This window comes from Rhinichthys klamathensis, unplaced genomic scaffold (assembly GCF_029890125.1).
Source record: "Rhinichthys klamathensis goyatoka isolate OS25496 unplaced genomic scaffold, OSU_Roscu_1.1 h1tg000176l_1, whole genome shotgun sequence".
In the NCBI taxonomy this organism is placed as follows: Eukaryota; Metazoa; Chordata; class Actinopteri; order Cypriniformes; family Leuciscidae; genus Rhinichthys; species Rhinichthys klamathensis.
In genome coordinates this window covers 8756235-8771414 of record NW_026606705.1, presented here as the reverse complement: position 1 = coordinate 8771414, position 15180 = coordinate 8756235, and the positions used below count along the sequence as shown (strand labels likewise).

Here is a 15180-nt window from a genome sequence, read left to right as displayed (position 1 = left end):
CGTTGTCGGATACGCTTGAGCGTGGAGGCAGTTCATTGGCTCGTACGTTGATGGGCAGGAAAACTCTCCAATTAGATAAAGACACAATGTTACCGAAGGGCTGACGCGGAAATCTGAATCGAATGTCTAGCTGGTGTAGCGGCATGGAAATATGTAAAAGTGACATTCTACACATCTTTATTATTAACGTGTAATAATTTCAGGCACTAGATGTTAATTCAGGGCATCTTAACTAGCAGGAGACAAGCCCATAAAAACAGCGTTTTATTACTGGACAGCATATGAGCTAGACCACACACTTGATGAAACCATGTTACTCTCATATAGTATTTTTTACCTGATGTTTGTTATTTTGTGTCTATCACTTGGATCTACCTATACAAAGGACTTTAACGCATTGTGCTCAACATGCAGACAATTAGTCGACAATTTTGACAAGGTATGTACTATCTATCTCCATATATAAATATATATATATATATGTGTGTATATATAAAATAAAGATATCACCTAAAGCGACACATTTCATTAAAGAAAGTTTGTTTTAAAATGATTAAACAATCCATACTGTTCAGAAAAGTGTTAGTTCGTAGAAAGTCTGGCATCAGAGATGCTTCATTATTTGACATGGCATTCAGATGTGTTAAAATGGGATTTTTTTTCTAGGTTCACTTTATGTTAAGTGTTAACCTATGCATTTTTTGCAGGGTCTTGAAAAAACAGCGAATCAAAATTTTGGTGGTGGAAACACAGCATGGGAAGAGCGAAAACTCTCCAGATACGAGTCGAGGTGAGAAGAATAACATTTGACAAAACAACATTTACTTGTGTGCACTACTGTAACTGTCATTGACTAAAATGTGTGTTTTCTGCAGTGAGATTAGGCTGATGGAGATCCTGGAGGGCGCCTGTTTCAGCAGCAGTTTTGAGTGCAACCTCATGTTGGAGGAAAACGAGGAACACTTTGAGACATGGTGGTTCAAGAGGTCAGGAACTCAGATGGAGAATTTGTGCCATAATAACTGAAGACTTCATTCTCAAGGCTGAGGTATACTGCGTGCCGTCACATCTCGTGCACTGTTGAGTAGGCAAGCCTTTCTGAGCGCTCTTCATTTGACCTGTTTGCACTACAGCTGTTTCGTGATGCTACAGCTGTTGTGTCAAGTATAGGTCTACCGCTCTCTGAAAGACAAAGCAGCAGCAGCATCATCGTGTACTTGGCTACGGTGACCAGCTGTCTTGCATTTTGTGGGACAGGCCTGAAATTAGGAGCCTGCATTTCAATTAGGCCTGTAGTTTTGTTTCTTCCCTGACAAAAAAAAAATTGTTATTGGCATTTAAAAATTAATTTGTGCAGTCATCATCAGTCTATCTAAGGCTTCTAGGCCTCCTCAGTATTGAATGAGATGGTCTAGTAAGGGTGGATGGCTATGCCATGAAGCTTTTCTTCCTCTGCAGTCACGGTACAAAAAAAACCCCTATTAAAATAAATTTTGGATTTTTTACAATTATTAATAATTTATTAATAATAAATAAATAGTAATTTAACCTCCTAGGGCTTAGTGGCCACATACGTGGACAGCACATTTTTGCTCTTATGTCCACAATTGTGTTCACTGCTGAATTGGTGGTGTTATGGACACGTATGGGGGTACTTATACTGCCATCTGGTAGTGTCAGAAATTTATAACACACTATGGTCAAAATTCAAAATGGCGGCAAACACAAGGAAAGATTCAAGTGGTAGCTCCATACACAAACGTCGACCAGTTAAGAAGTTCTGTCATATTTCATGGCTTATTCTGATTTAGATATTTATAAAAGCCTTGTATATTTGTCATGACATGCAAATTTGAAAAAAAAAGTGCAAAACTACCAACTTTGTAGGTCGCTAAACATGAAGTACACGTATGTGTACTTATGGACTGAAGCTCCTCGAAACAGCTAATATGCTAGTAAACATGCACAAACATAAAATGGGAAAAAAGCTAGCTCTGATGCAGCTAAAAAGGTGCACATGGTCCCAATGACATAAATAACAATTAAATCACTAAATACATACGTACATACTTAAATTAGTTGGGTTGAAAATGTTAGTAAAAATGTAATATGCTAGTAAAAATGTGCACATGTAAATTAGCTTGTATATTATCCCATTGGAATAAATAACAAATAAATAATGCAAACCTACATAAATTAAATTAATTTGTATTTGATTTTATCATGTTTTTATTTCCAGAGCGTTTTTCTGTGCAAAGAGCATTGGAGCTACTTTGGGTTAATTGATGGAGATAACACAGATTTGGATGTGTCTGATAACGATGATCCCTTAGAGATGTCTTATTGATCACAAGTTCAGTATGGTGTACCACAAGGCAGAAGGCTCAGTACTAGGACCGTTGCTGTTCACTCTATACATGCTCCTCTTGGGAGATATCATTAGGAAGCATGGCATTAGTTTTCACTGTTTTGCTGATGATACTCGGCTCTATATTTCTTCACGCCCCGACGAAACTTGCCAATACAAAAAAACCTAATGCATTGCTGATATAAAAACTGGATGACTAGCAATTGCCAACTTTAAAACTAAAAAATCTAAATTACGTCATGTGCTTTCAATGAAAAATGTGGAACAGTTAGTTCATTACATCAAGGCTAGATCATCGTAATGCTCTACTGGGTGGTTGCCCTGCACGCTTAATAAACAAACCTCAGCTGGTTCAAAACGCAGCCACTAGAGTTCTTACCAGAACCAGGAAGTATGACCATATTGCCCGGTTATGTCAACATTGCATTGGCTCCCTATTAACCATCGTATACATTTTTAAATATTGCAATGTTTCCATATTGTTTTTACTCTCTGATAGTCAAAACATGTTCAAAATATGTGTGTATGTGTTATTAATACATTAAAAAGCAGTCAGGAAAAAAACTGCTGTGTTCAAGGCAGAAATAAAGGGTTTTTCATTCTATTACACAAAGGTGACTTTATTGTGTTTTATGGAAATTCGGACCATGAGTCCACATATGTGGACATCATTTTTCTCTAAAAGTACATCATATCAAAAGATGATTCTTAGTTTTTATTCTAATTAGGTTCCGATAAGCCCAAATAGCAAATAGAATTAAAAAATGCATGTAAAAAATCAGCTTGGGCCTGCACATTCCTTCAACAAATTCAAAATAAATCACATTTTCGTGCATAACCCTTTTTAATTCAGCTCAAAATATCTTACATTGGGTGTCTTTGCCGACCTCTTGTGGAAAAAAAATAATATAACATGATATTTCATGACTTTTGCCACTAGATGGCCTTATAGCACTATTTGGAGCAAATGAGCTGTTCCGGTGGGTCCTAGAGTCAGTTCTTTTCAGATGCACATGTAGACATTATAAAATAATTTTTTGGTAGTTTTAGCTTTTTTTAGTTTGAATTGAGCAATTTTAGGTTTTTCTATGTGTATTGAAGCATTCCATTCATTCCTAAGGGGGTCAAATTGACCCGCGAGGGAAGGATTTGTTACTTTTTAAAATTTCAACAACAAAACTCCTGGAATCCATTCAATTTGTTTTGTGTATTTGTGGTTCAAGTGCGACAAAAGTCCTGGGGTTTTGGATCCCTCTAATGAACACTCAATTTTTAATTTGTTTAAAAATAAAAAGAGTTTTGGGTCAAAATTAACTGACTTTCTATTATACTATAATGAAACTTCCTAAATGCTGATTCATTTTCCTATAATTCTTTTTCATGAATTGGAATGTGTGCAAAGGATTGTGGGTGATTGGAGGAGCCTTTGTTTCGCATCCTTCATTCAGTGCCAACAAGCCAAGTCCTTCTCTCTGAATGATGTGAAACAAAGACTGCCTTCCAAGGATCTTTAGAATTGAGACGGCCTTCAGTGTTGCTTAAGGATGTTGTAACCCAGAAATGAAGCCTTACTAGGATGCTGCCTTCCGATTGAAAATAATAAATTACATTTCTTTTAACACATTTATTTCTTTTGCAGGAAAACAAAACACCCAGATCTGTTTAAATGGTTTTGTGTAGAGACCATCAAAGTGTGCTGCCCTAAAGGCTCATTTGGTCCTGACTGCAACAGTAAGTGAATTAAGCCTGACTGTGTTGGGCTACAAACACATTTAATGCAATTGTAAATACAAATGCTTGGCCAACACATTGCAAGTGCACAGTAAATCGTACACTGCCATTCAAAAGTTTGGGATCGGTAAGTCTCTTCTGCTCACCAAGGCTGCATTTATTTGATTAAAAATACAAAACAAACAGTAATATTTTGAAATATAATTACAATTTAAAATAACTGTTTTCGGTTTGAATATATTTAAAATGTAATTTATTCCTATGATCAAAGCTGAATTTTCAGCATCCTTACTCCAGTCTTCAGTGTCACATGATCCTTCAGAAATCATTCTAATATGATGATTTGCTGCTCAATAAACATTTCTGATTATTATAAATGTTGAAAACGGTTATGTATTTTTTTTTTTTCAGGATTCTTGGAGTAAAAAGTTCAAAAGAACAGCGTTTATTTGAAATAGAAAGCTTTTGTAACATTATGGATGTATTTACTGTCAATTTTGATGCAATTAATGCATCCTTGCTGAATAAAAGTATACATTCTTTTTTTTTTTTTTATTCTTACTGACCCCGAACTTTTGAACTGTAGTGTAATGTTACAAACGCTTTCTATTTCAGATAAATGCTGTTCTTTGAACTTTCTATTCATCAAATAATGCTGAAAAAACATTGTACACAACTGTTTTCTACATTGATAATGATAATTATAAATGTTTTGAGCAGCAAATCATCATATTAGAATGATTTCTGAAGGACCATGTGACACTGAAGACAGGAGTAATGATGCTGAAAATTCAGCTTTACCATCACAGGAATAAATTACATTTTAAATATATTCAAACAGAAAACAGTTATTTTAAATTGTCATAATATTTCACAGTATTACTCTTTGTTTGTTTTTTAATTAAATGCACCCGAAGATACTTATTTTAAAAACATTAAAAATCTTACCGATCCTAAACTTTTGAACGGCAGTGAATACACTAAACATGTTCTTGGATTACTGTAATCTCAGTACTGAGGAGGGACAAAAGAGTAACTTTCAAATCTGTGGTCCATTAAACTTGATACAGGTAGCTAGCTATAAGCTGATGGAAATGGGAGGGAAACCATGTTTCAGAGCTTTTGCATGCAAAAGTTTTTAGAACGCATGCAATTGAGTTTGTGGAGCTAGAAGAGTTTTCATTGATAGACTTATGTTATGGGAGACTTTAATGCTCCCATCTTGAGAGGATGAAAGCTTATCTTGTAAAGTTGTCGCTTATCTTGTAAAATTGTCGCTTATTTTGCATTATTTTTAGCTTGTGTTGGAGGAGCTGACAGACCGTGCCATGGTAACGGCAAATGTGATGGAGATGGAACAAGGGCTGGAAATGGAAAGTGCAGTTGTGATAAAGGATATGAAGGAGAGTTTTGTCTGGACTGCAGTGATGGATATTTTAGTGAACTGAGGAACGATACATTCTCCTTGTGCAAAGGTACACAAAATAAACAACTTGATTACCCTCATATGCAGTGGCTATAAAAAAGTATACATACCCCTACTAAAACGGCTTGTTTTTGTGAAAAGAAAAAATGAAACCAAGATAAATCATATCAGAACTTTTGTACCTTTAATGTAAAAAATTGCAACCTATGCAATGCCACTGAAAACCAAAGTGACACGTTTCTGAGAAAAAACGGCAAAAGAGATTTGCAATACAGTAGATTTTTTCTCTCTGATATTACACACGCAATTTGTTTTATTGCACTCATTCAAACCACACTCTGATATCCATACCAACACACACAATATACAGAAGCAGAAAAAGGGAATAAAGCGAGTATTTGCTTTATAGGCCAAACCTACGGAGCCCCTAAAGGGACCTTTGCAAAAATAAAAAATAAAAAGACTTTTCACGTGCTCACGTGAAAGTCTGTATATTTTTATTTTTTGCAAAGGTCCCTTTAGGGGCTCCATACTAACCTGAGAAAATGGCTCAATCTGGTAAAAAAAAATTTGGACAAATGTTTTCACAAATTAGCCAATTAACAAACACTGCACCATTTTATAGTTAAATGGCCCTGGGATTAAAAATTGGCGTTTTAATGGGTTTCAATGGGGACCTTCTTGTCCTAAGTGTAATGATTGTGTGTACCTGTTGTAAAATAGATTTATTAAAGGAAATGGGGGTGAAATAGTAAAATTCCAACAAAAATACACACTTGTGCCAAAATTGATGCAGTTGGCATTAACACAGGCAAAATTATCACCAAAAAAAAAAACACTGAAAAAGACAATGTCCATAAGGTCGCACAAAGGTTAAAAGACTGGCATAAGTGCAAAAAATAAAAATAAATGACCCCGTTGACCAATGTTAAGCTGGTTTTATCTACAGAACATCTCTCTAAAAAACCAACGCAGCCATGATTTTACACACTACAATATAGTAAGTGGTGGTATGCACCTTTTTTCATGCAAGTGTTCTTTGAATTGTCAACTTTAATTTATGTTCGCTGCTTGAAGAAAGTGAGTTGCCTATTGCGCTAGGAGAGTCAGTCATCCGCTGTGCGAGGAGAGCATGTAAACATTTAAAAAAATATACAATCTACTCCACTTTACTACAAAAAGTTAGTGTTCTTTTAATTCAGCTAAGAGGTCATGTTGTGGCATATCAATCTTCTATTGGTCACACGTCTTCATGTGATATGAATTTGCAGGTCAGAGTTAACCAAACTTGAACTTTGGAACGCAGCAAAATCCGCAGAACTTTTTTGCATGAGCTTGTGTTTCCAACATTGCATGCGTTTGAATGCAGTGAGCTACTGGCAATAATATAGTGACTTCCTGTGACTAATCATTAGTCTTAATTTTGACTATACTTTCTCCACTTGTTGATGCGGTCATCAACAAGTGGAGAAAGTATAGTCAAAATTCTTTACTGTGGTCCATATATCTAATGCCTTGGAATTGTTTTGTAGCTTTCAACAATGAGATCCCATTGATGCTTTAAAGCTCATTGTGGCCCATGGATCTTAGTTGCATGCAACCAAGAAGATGCCAGAAAAATCTTACAAGAAAAACTGACATTTATAGTATACATGTCTTCACCTGAAGTGACTATTCCACTAGGTTGATGATTTGTGCAAAGTTACAAAAGTTCTGTTATGATTTATCTTTTTCCTTTTTACAAACTAGCTATTTTAACAGAGAAGTGTAGACTTTTTATATCCACAGTATGTTCTAGTCATAATATTTGTAAAATTGAGTTTTGGGTTCCAAAAGTGAGGTTTAAAATCTAAAATTGGAAAAGGTTTTAGAATTTAGAAAAAAAAAAAGAAAAAAAAAAAAGGTGAATTGGTGCATGCTGTTATTAAAGCAAATGGTAATTATGATGTAAATTTGTCAATGCACATTTTTATGATTTATGTTGATAATATTTGAGATTATTTGACTTTTTGCAGTAATGTATTTGTAATTTGATTTATTTATTTTTTGAGAGTGCCATGAGTCTTGTGTTGCCTGCACTGGAGGAACCAATCAGGATTGTAAAGAATGTAGGAATGGTTGGGAGGAAGACCAAGGAGGAGCATGCATCGGTAAGAAAGCTTCTCGTGGCTACAGTGAACCCATGACTCGGGAATTTTATTTTTTACTTTATTTAATGCCTGCAAAATGCATGGAAACCTGTGCATGTGCATTTTTCTAGTTCTGTTTTAAAATATTTCATTGATACAGAGTATAGTCGTGTGCTGTCATCCGTTTATTATTCTGACCCATTTGTATATCTCTTCTTTTTTTTTTTTTGGAGACATTTGTACAGTAATATGATAAATTGTAATACTAAGAAATAAACTAAAAATACAGCTGTTACGATAGCTGTTACAAAACCTGCTGGGTATTTCTCTCCGGACATCTCCTGTTGGTTGGGCAGTGGATCCCTGCCACCTCTACAGCTCTCATCTTACCTTCCTATCCAGACATTCCTCCTTTACAAGTCTCATGCAGAACAATAGCCGCTTTCCGACCAAGTAGTTACAGGAACTTAGTTATAGGAACTGTCCACTTCTAAACAGTTCTAAGAACTACTCTCCCCCAAACTCGGTTTTGCTGTTTGCGTTCGCACTGGCCAAGTGGCCATAGGAACTGGTAGGAGGGGTAAGGGAGTGACGCAAGCACGGCGGCGGCGCCACATACAACAACAACAAACCAGCGTGGAGGAGGCTATCGGAATGTTCCTGTTCTGCCTTGCCCCGGGACCTTAATAACGAGTACGAACGGCGGCGTTTAAAGACTATGCTTGAGTTCTGTACAGAGAAACACAGAAGAAGGCGGCTCCAGCGTAATATGATCTTAAGTTATATAATGGAAGAAGATAGAAGAGCAGAGCGCAGGAGGCAAACAAAATGACGGGTAAGTTTAGCAAGCTTTAGCAATTAGCTGGTTGAATGCGTTATGTTTGTCTTACATTGAGTTAACATAGCATACATAGGCGAATTGCAATAGACAGTGAAGAAAATGTGTTGACAGTGGGCGTGACTTATAAGTTGAACCAATCAACGTAGACCTAGGGAAAGGGAACTAAAAAAGTCCTCGCTCGAGACTAGGTACTGAAAGAGTTATAGGAACTACGGTCTGAGGAATTAAAAAATGCCCAACTTAGTCCGGTCGGAACACGCGGAAAAAAGGGTTATAGGAACGTTAGGTTCTAGGAACTGCAAAAGTCCCTCCGGTCGGAAAGCGGCTATTGACTTGTCCGTAACGAGGAACAAACCTCTCCTCCAACACACAACCGTTCTCTGCCCGTACTTCCTTGCTTCTGCATTGATTATTCCCAATGGCAGTCCTCAATCCATTTCCCCTGCACCTGGTAGCAAGATCAGTGTATTTTAACTTCTTCCTTTCATAAGCTGTTTTTATCTCCTCTTCCCATGGAATGGTAAGCTCAGTCTTAATTACTTCTGTAGCTGCCTGAACTGTTTTTGTGGGTGTCTTTATTTGCTTTTGATATATACCTCAAGGATCTCTGCCAGCTTACGCAGGCCCTGATCATATGCCTCCACACATCCCTGCGCCAGACTGTCTTGCCGCCAGCTGATATGTACTGCAAGTTTGCCCTTGGAGCCTCACAGATGGGACAAAAGCTGCTTTTCTACTGTCCGGCCAGGGCTAACAACTTGCAGGACGAGGCCAATAGCCTTGGACCTCAAATACCGAGCCCAAAATTAAGCTGCGTTTCCACTGTCAGGCCAGTAACCCCGCAGCGCTGCCTTAAACCCGCCCTTAACACGCCTACATAGAACGACGTAACACAACCGCACCACTTCACCAGCTGACTGAAAACTAGCTAGATCGCAAAATGAGCATGACAGAAGGGAACGTTTGGTCTTTACTTAGAGACTTGAGATTCCAGCATCGATATCTGACCAATGTTTTACAATAAAAAAAATGTACAGTAACAGTACTTTATTAATTTGTGTCAGGAGTGCCCATCAATCATGCTGAATAAAATTTGTGTTTACCATTTCACATAAAAAGAGGACACATACCTATTCAGTTACACCTGATTCCATTTATTTGCGATCACAGGAATGCACAAACCAACTCCATTAAGGCTTACACATTTAGAAAAATATTGATACAATAGCCTATCATGCTTGCGTCACATTTCTATTAATTTTCCACGAAATTATGGGATGATTACGATCTGAGGAGGTTTGAGCGATCTCTCCCGTCTCACTACAGTATGCTGTTATCCTTTCAGCCAGAGCAACAGAGGGAGCTCATGAGGAGAAAACACGAGTTATTCGTTATGAGTTAACCGGAGTGTGTGATCTATGCGGATGCATTAGTCCGTTATCAGTAAAGGCACAGGGAAGAGACAGATGAAACACAAATCCAAATAAATACATGATTATATTAATCATATATGATTTAACTAATCTAACCCTCGCTTAAGTAGCCTTTAGCATCGCATATAAATAGATTTCTGCCTCATACGTTGATCAGAATCCCCATCGGATTGCATGGAAGTTATTTCACACTCTCGCTAGTGTCTGAGTGCGTTTTGAGCTGAAAATTGTTTAAAATGTTGAAGTTAGCTCCAAGGCCCGCTTTTGGCCCAACAGTGGAAACACGGCTAGTTGTCCTCTGTGCCAAACCACTGAGAGAGATTACCTTGGACTTGATAGGGTGTCTAGATGGAGCCAGTATCCTTGCTGCTGCTGGTTTACCACTCTAATCAGATACCCTTCTTCTATCCTAGTTACTTCCACAGTCACCACCATTGCTTTCCTCTGTTTCCTTGTGGCTGCTAGGAAAATCACAGCCTTTGCCGTTTGAGGGCTATTTTCTTGCTCATCCTACCTGGGTTTTTCCAAAAAATCTTTCTTTGCTTCAACCTCGAAACTGCCCGTTGCACAATCTCCTCCGCTGTCCAAGTGTGTCTGATTCTGACACAAGCTTTGTCAGCTCTTATTGACTAGTCTGATGGGTCCTGTAGCTGTAGTCCCAGTTGTGACTTTTGATGTTTGTATCCAACGTGATGGACTTTACTGGCAGCTGTAATGCATTACTTACCATGTTATCTTTCAGATGTAGTAGTATTTGAAAGACAAGCCACTTCCTAAAGTGATTGTTTGCTTTGTACCATCTTCTACAGATGTGTGAGATTATTGCAGATGCAGTGGTAAAGACGGATAGCAGTGTAGATTACTTTGTAACACCATACTTTGTCACCAAATTAAGAACCCTCCCCACTCAAAGGGTCTCTTCACTAATAATTGGGTGGATGATTTCGTATTTGTACGCACAGGAGAACTTCTCACGAGAAATCTCTGCCCAATTCACAACACGTGCGTGTGCACATGAATTTATTCTCAATCTTGTTGTAATGTTAGTGAATTTGGAGTATTGTAAATACTAATCTGTGCATGAGGTTAGTCATTTGCATAAAATGCGTTCAACCATCTCCATATAAGGGCTTTCTGCACAACCTTTCCTTTAGAGCATTTTGTCACTCTAGCAACGAGCTATTAAAAACACCTTGTATACAGACTCAGCTGTACATACATGTAAATCTGTTATTCAGAGAAACCTTGCAGCTGATGCTATAACGCAGCTTTTCTTACTTATCTGCTTAACACAATTATAAAGCCGCTCAGAGAAAGGGTTTTTTGCCTATGTGGGGTTTTAGTTCCTACGTTTTTTTGTTTGTTTGCTTTCCGTAAATTTACAACAAATTGTTGTCCGAAAGTTTTTTGTGAATCCTGATTTGTTTGTGAAAATTTTCGTACAACGAGTCCACGCACAAATTTGTGCGTGTACGCAAGCTGAATGAGAAATGTGACCTTACTCTTAAAATGATGTTGGAACCTTGTAGGGCTGCATGATTAATCGCAATTAACATGGAAATCGCGCTTTACCGTTTTGGATTATTGCGATTATGAAATCGCAAAGGCTGCGATTTATTTGTTACGCAAAGCTTGTCAGTGGCGTACGGCTCTGTGATCCGTAGTAAATGCTGCTCCATCTGAAAGCACTGCGAATTTGTCGCTTTTAACATGCATTTGAAAAAGCAACACGCGTCAAACATGAGAAGCATTTATGAACCTCTTGTCCAACAAAAGACATTTAATAAATAAATATTTTTATTTTGAAAAATAAATTGTAGTTTATTTAGCTACAGCGATTAGTTTGAAGCTCAAAGCGATTTCCTGGTATGAGGTGTGTTGTCTACTACAGCGGCGGGGCATATATTTGCCGTGTGTGTGAGAGCGCCCTCTGGTGTTCAGATGGAGTAGCATTTACTACCGATCAGCCGTGCTGCCCTGACAAGCTGCGCATAAAATAATCACAGCCTTTGCCAAATCGCTCGCGGTTTAATTTCAAATTATCGTGCAGCCCTAGAACCTAGTAAGAAGCCCAGTTTATTAAAGACTTTTACATTTTTAGATGTTTAATATTTGTGATTGTGTGATTTCTACGTCTCATATTTGTCTTTACCTGTATTGGTAAGGTAATATTTAAAAAATTTTCCATTGCAGACATCAATGAGTGCACCAAAGATTCATCTCCATGCGCAGATAACCAATACTGCTTAAACACAGATGGTTCATTCTCCTGTAAAGGTTTGTTGAAATAATAATGTTCCCTGTATTATTTTAGCTTTATCATTAATCACATCACTAAAGTAAGGTGTTACTGTTCTATTTCCCAGCATGCAATACCGGATGCTCTGGTTGCAAAGGACCTGGTGCCGATAGCTGCCTCACCTGTGCGGATGGTTATAAGGATGAAGAAGGCACCTGCACGGGTATCACTTATCTTCATGCTCATAAACAGTGTAACATATCTTACCTGGGTTTGCTTCGTCTCACATGGTAGAACTTTAATGGCAATGATTGGAGTTGGACCATACACTCTTTCATGCCTTCGTAGATATATGAACAATTGGAAGCATTGTGTATTAAAGAACAGCAGGAGTGTGTTAAAGGGCATGTTGCGGGGTTAATTTTTTAACGAATTTGTGAAATTTGCTTGTTGGTAATAAACATTTAAACTTATCCATTGTATTTTGTTGTTAGGTATCACAAAACGGAATATAATACGAAAAAGTAGGTACTATCTTACAGCGGTTTGCAACGATTCTCCTTTCCCCCACAATGCATTGCATTACGTCACCTTGGGGAGAGAATTTACCAAAGCCCGTCTTGAGAGCATTGAGAGTGACTAGAGAGACGAGTAGTAGACGAGAGTATTCAGATAGCGCAGATTATAGATGGATAAATACATAGATATAGATAGACAGATATATAGATAGATAGATAGGCTAGTATAGAGAGAGATAGGCAGACAGCCAGATAGCATAACGTTAGCATAGATAGCTAGCAGCTAGATAGACTAATAGATAGAAATATATACCTGTAGTAGGTAGATTGACAATGGTGAGGCACGTCACATCTGGTCGCGGGGTGAGCTCCTCGACCAGCGACCAAAATGCACTCACTTCCCTACAGCACAAGCTTTCCAACGCAGTTTCCATGGGATGGCACCGCCCACACAAGCACCTGCCAAACACAACGACAGACACGCGGACGCGGCGGCTACGTTTGCAACAACATTTTCACCGGAGGAAGAGATAAACGCTTAGAAACGCCCATATAGCTAGCATGATGCCTTCTATTTCTAGATGACAAAGACAAAGTTTACCAGTACTACGACACTATGACAAAGGTTACCGGTACTTAATAAAACATAAACATTTAAATAAAAATTGTGCCGTTATTGTGCACTGCTACTCTTAGACTAGCTCCAATGCTCATTGCTAAATGATAGCAACTCACCAGGACACTTCACCAACTCTCCACTCATTCTCCTCGGACCATGCATTTAATTGGCTTTGACGGCCATCAGTTCTTGGCAATTCCTCATTTGCCCTCTCACATCTGGCAGGTTCGAAGTTATACGGCTGCGGGCCATCATACATGTTGGCTCTTGCCACCTCTTCCTCATCCCAGTCAGTCGCCATCGTTCTAATACTTAGTCTGAGGCTACCTTTCCTCCACTTATCCCCAACGTGACGTCATCACCGAATTGCGTAAAAAAAAACGTTAATACCAAAACCGTAAAAAACTGGTCTTTAAGACCATTTTTGAGACATTTTAAAAATGATATACATTATCACGCATTATGTGCTAGTGCGCTTGGTTTTAGACCAAGTCCAGAATGTTCACTCTTGGTGGGAATGGTTACTTGCACTGTTATTATTTACTTCCCCTCAAGTTGTTATTGCAGAATACAAAATGTGATCATTTAATCAATATCCTTTTGGATAAATTCAATACAATGGCATTAGATGGTGACTTAACTTAACACTTTAATAAAGTACCCATGAGTCTCAGCAAAAAAAGTATGATGTTATCGCTGATCATTTTCCAAGTGCTTTGATATCAGGCTGTTTTCAACCAAATTTGATCAGAGCACATGGAAAACTATAAGCTGCATGTACTTTATTGCTGACAATCTTGGGTCCTTTAAGCGTTTAAGTGAATGTACTGTCATTGGATTGAATTCACTCAATTAATTTCATGATGTCTTGTGTAATGCATATGAAAGAAATCATACAGCTTAATCAACATTATGGTGAGTAAATGATAAAACAGGCTAAATTTGAAATGCAGTAGCATACCATATTCCTTAAAGATGAAGAAATTGCAGAAATGGTCATAGTTTTATTGTATTAATTTTTGGGTGAGCAATTCCTTGAGCATTTGGTTGTACCACCACTGAGGTTTTCAAAAGAAAAGCAACATTTCTACAGTGATGTTCAGCCTTTTTTCAATATCTGGTGTGAATGAGAATGAGACAAGTTGGAGTAAGAGGGCAGATTTCCACCCTAGTTTTACACAAACTCATACTTCTATAATTTTGTTCTTTCATTTCAGAAGAGAACAAGGATGTGCCTGAATTGAATTCTGAAGGTGTCCAAGCTGGTGACTCGCCTGAAAAACATGAAGACCTCTGATGTCACATGGCTTGGATGCAGAAAAGACCACCAGGACACAAAAAGAGCCAAGAGACCAATAGTATCTGCACCAGTTGATGCTGTTAGCTCTTCATCTGCAATAATCAAGACTGAAAGGCACTTACTTCTTAATGAGCAAGGTTTAATCAAGATGCGTTTACAGATACATCTGGTTTTTTAACTTATATGCTGATTTGGATGTTGTTTGGATGTTGTATTTTTCTTTTTGTTTGTTTGTCTTGAAAGTGAAATAAAGTCAAACTAAATCATCCATTTTTTTATATTTAAGCAGACTTTTTTTTATAAACCATATTGGGAGTGTTCACATAGTTGTAAACCGAGCTATTACCATATACTAACTTTAAAATGGTGTATCTATTGTTTAAATCATTAAAAATGTGGAAGGTTTATTTTCAGTCTAAATGAAGTGAACATTTCTGCATCAGTAAAAACTCTTGGGCCAGATCCAGTGAAAACACTGGACAGGTAGCCAGTCAATCACAACACGCATAGACAGACAACAGGCAATTGATGACTCCAATTCACCTGACTTGCATGTCTTTGGATTGTGGGGGAAAC

At 37.8% G+C, this 15180-nt stretch overlaps 1 protein-coding gene across 3 annotated transcripts; it reads left to right on the top strand.

The window, feature by feature from the left end:
• The first annotated feature begins 51 nt into the window (after positions 1-51).
• On the top strand, positions 52-14800 carry creld2 (cysteine-rich with EGF-like domains 2). Of its 3 annotated transcripts, none has more exons than XM_056260378.1 (9): positions 52-439; positions 708-790; positions 876-986; positions 4008-4099; positions 5398-5574; positions 7577-7675; positions 12122-12205; positions 12295-12418; positions 14522-14800. In XM_056260378.1, exons 1-9 carry the CDS (start codon positions 311-313, stop codon positions 14541-14543), a joined length of 921 nt encoding a protein of 306 aa, XP_056116353.1. In that variant the 5' UTR covers positions 52-310; the 3' UTR covers positions 14544-14800. The 3 variants fall into 3 exon arrangements, with proteins under 3 accessions (XP_056116353.1, XP_056116354.1, XP_056116352.1); XM_056260377.1 differs by having other exon boundaries at positions 59-439; positions 12295-12390; XM_056260379.1 differs by lacking the exon at positions 7577-7675 and having other exon boundaries at positions 12295-12390.
• The last annotated feature ends 380 nt before the right edge of the window (positions 14801-15180 follow it).

Bases quoted from the DNA above. Each gene is read 5' to 3' on its own strand.
- creld2 (XM_056260377.1), top strand. From the start codon at position 311: ATGTTACTCTCATATAGTATTTTTTACCTGATGTTTGTTATTTTGTGT. The intron at 791-875 runs GTGAGAAGAATA...TGTTTTCTGCAG, and splicing joins CTCTCCAGATACGAGTCGAG to TGAGATTAGGCTGATGGAGA. The intron at 987-4,007 runs GTCAGGAACTCA...TTTCTTTTGCAG, and splicing joins GAGACATGGTGGTTCAAGAG to GAAAACAAAACACCCAGATC.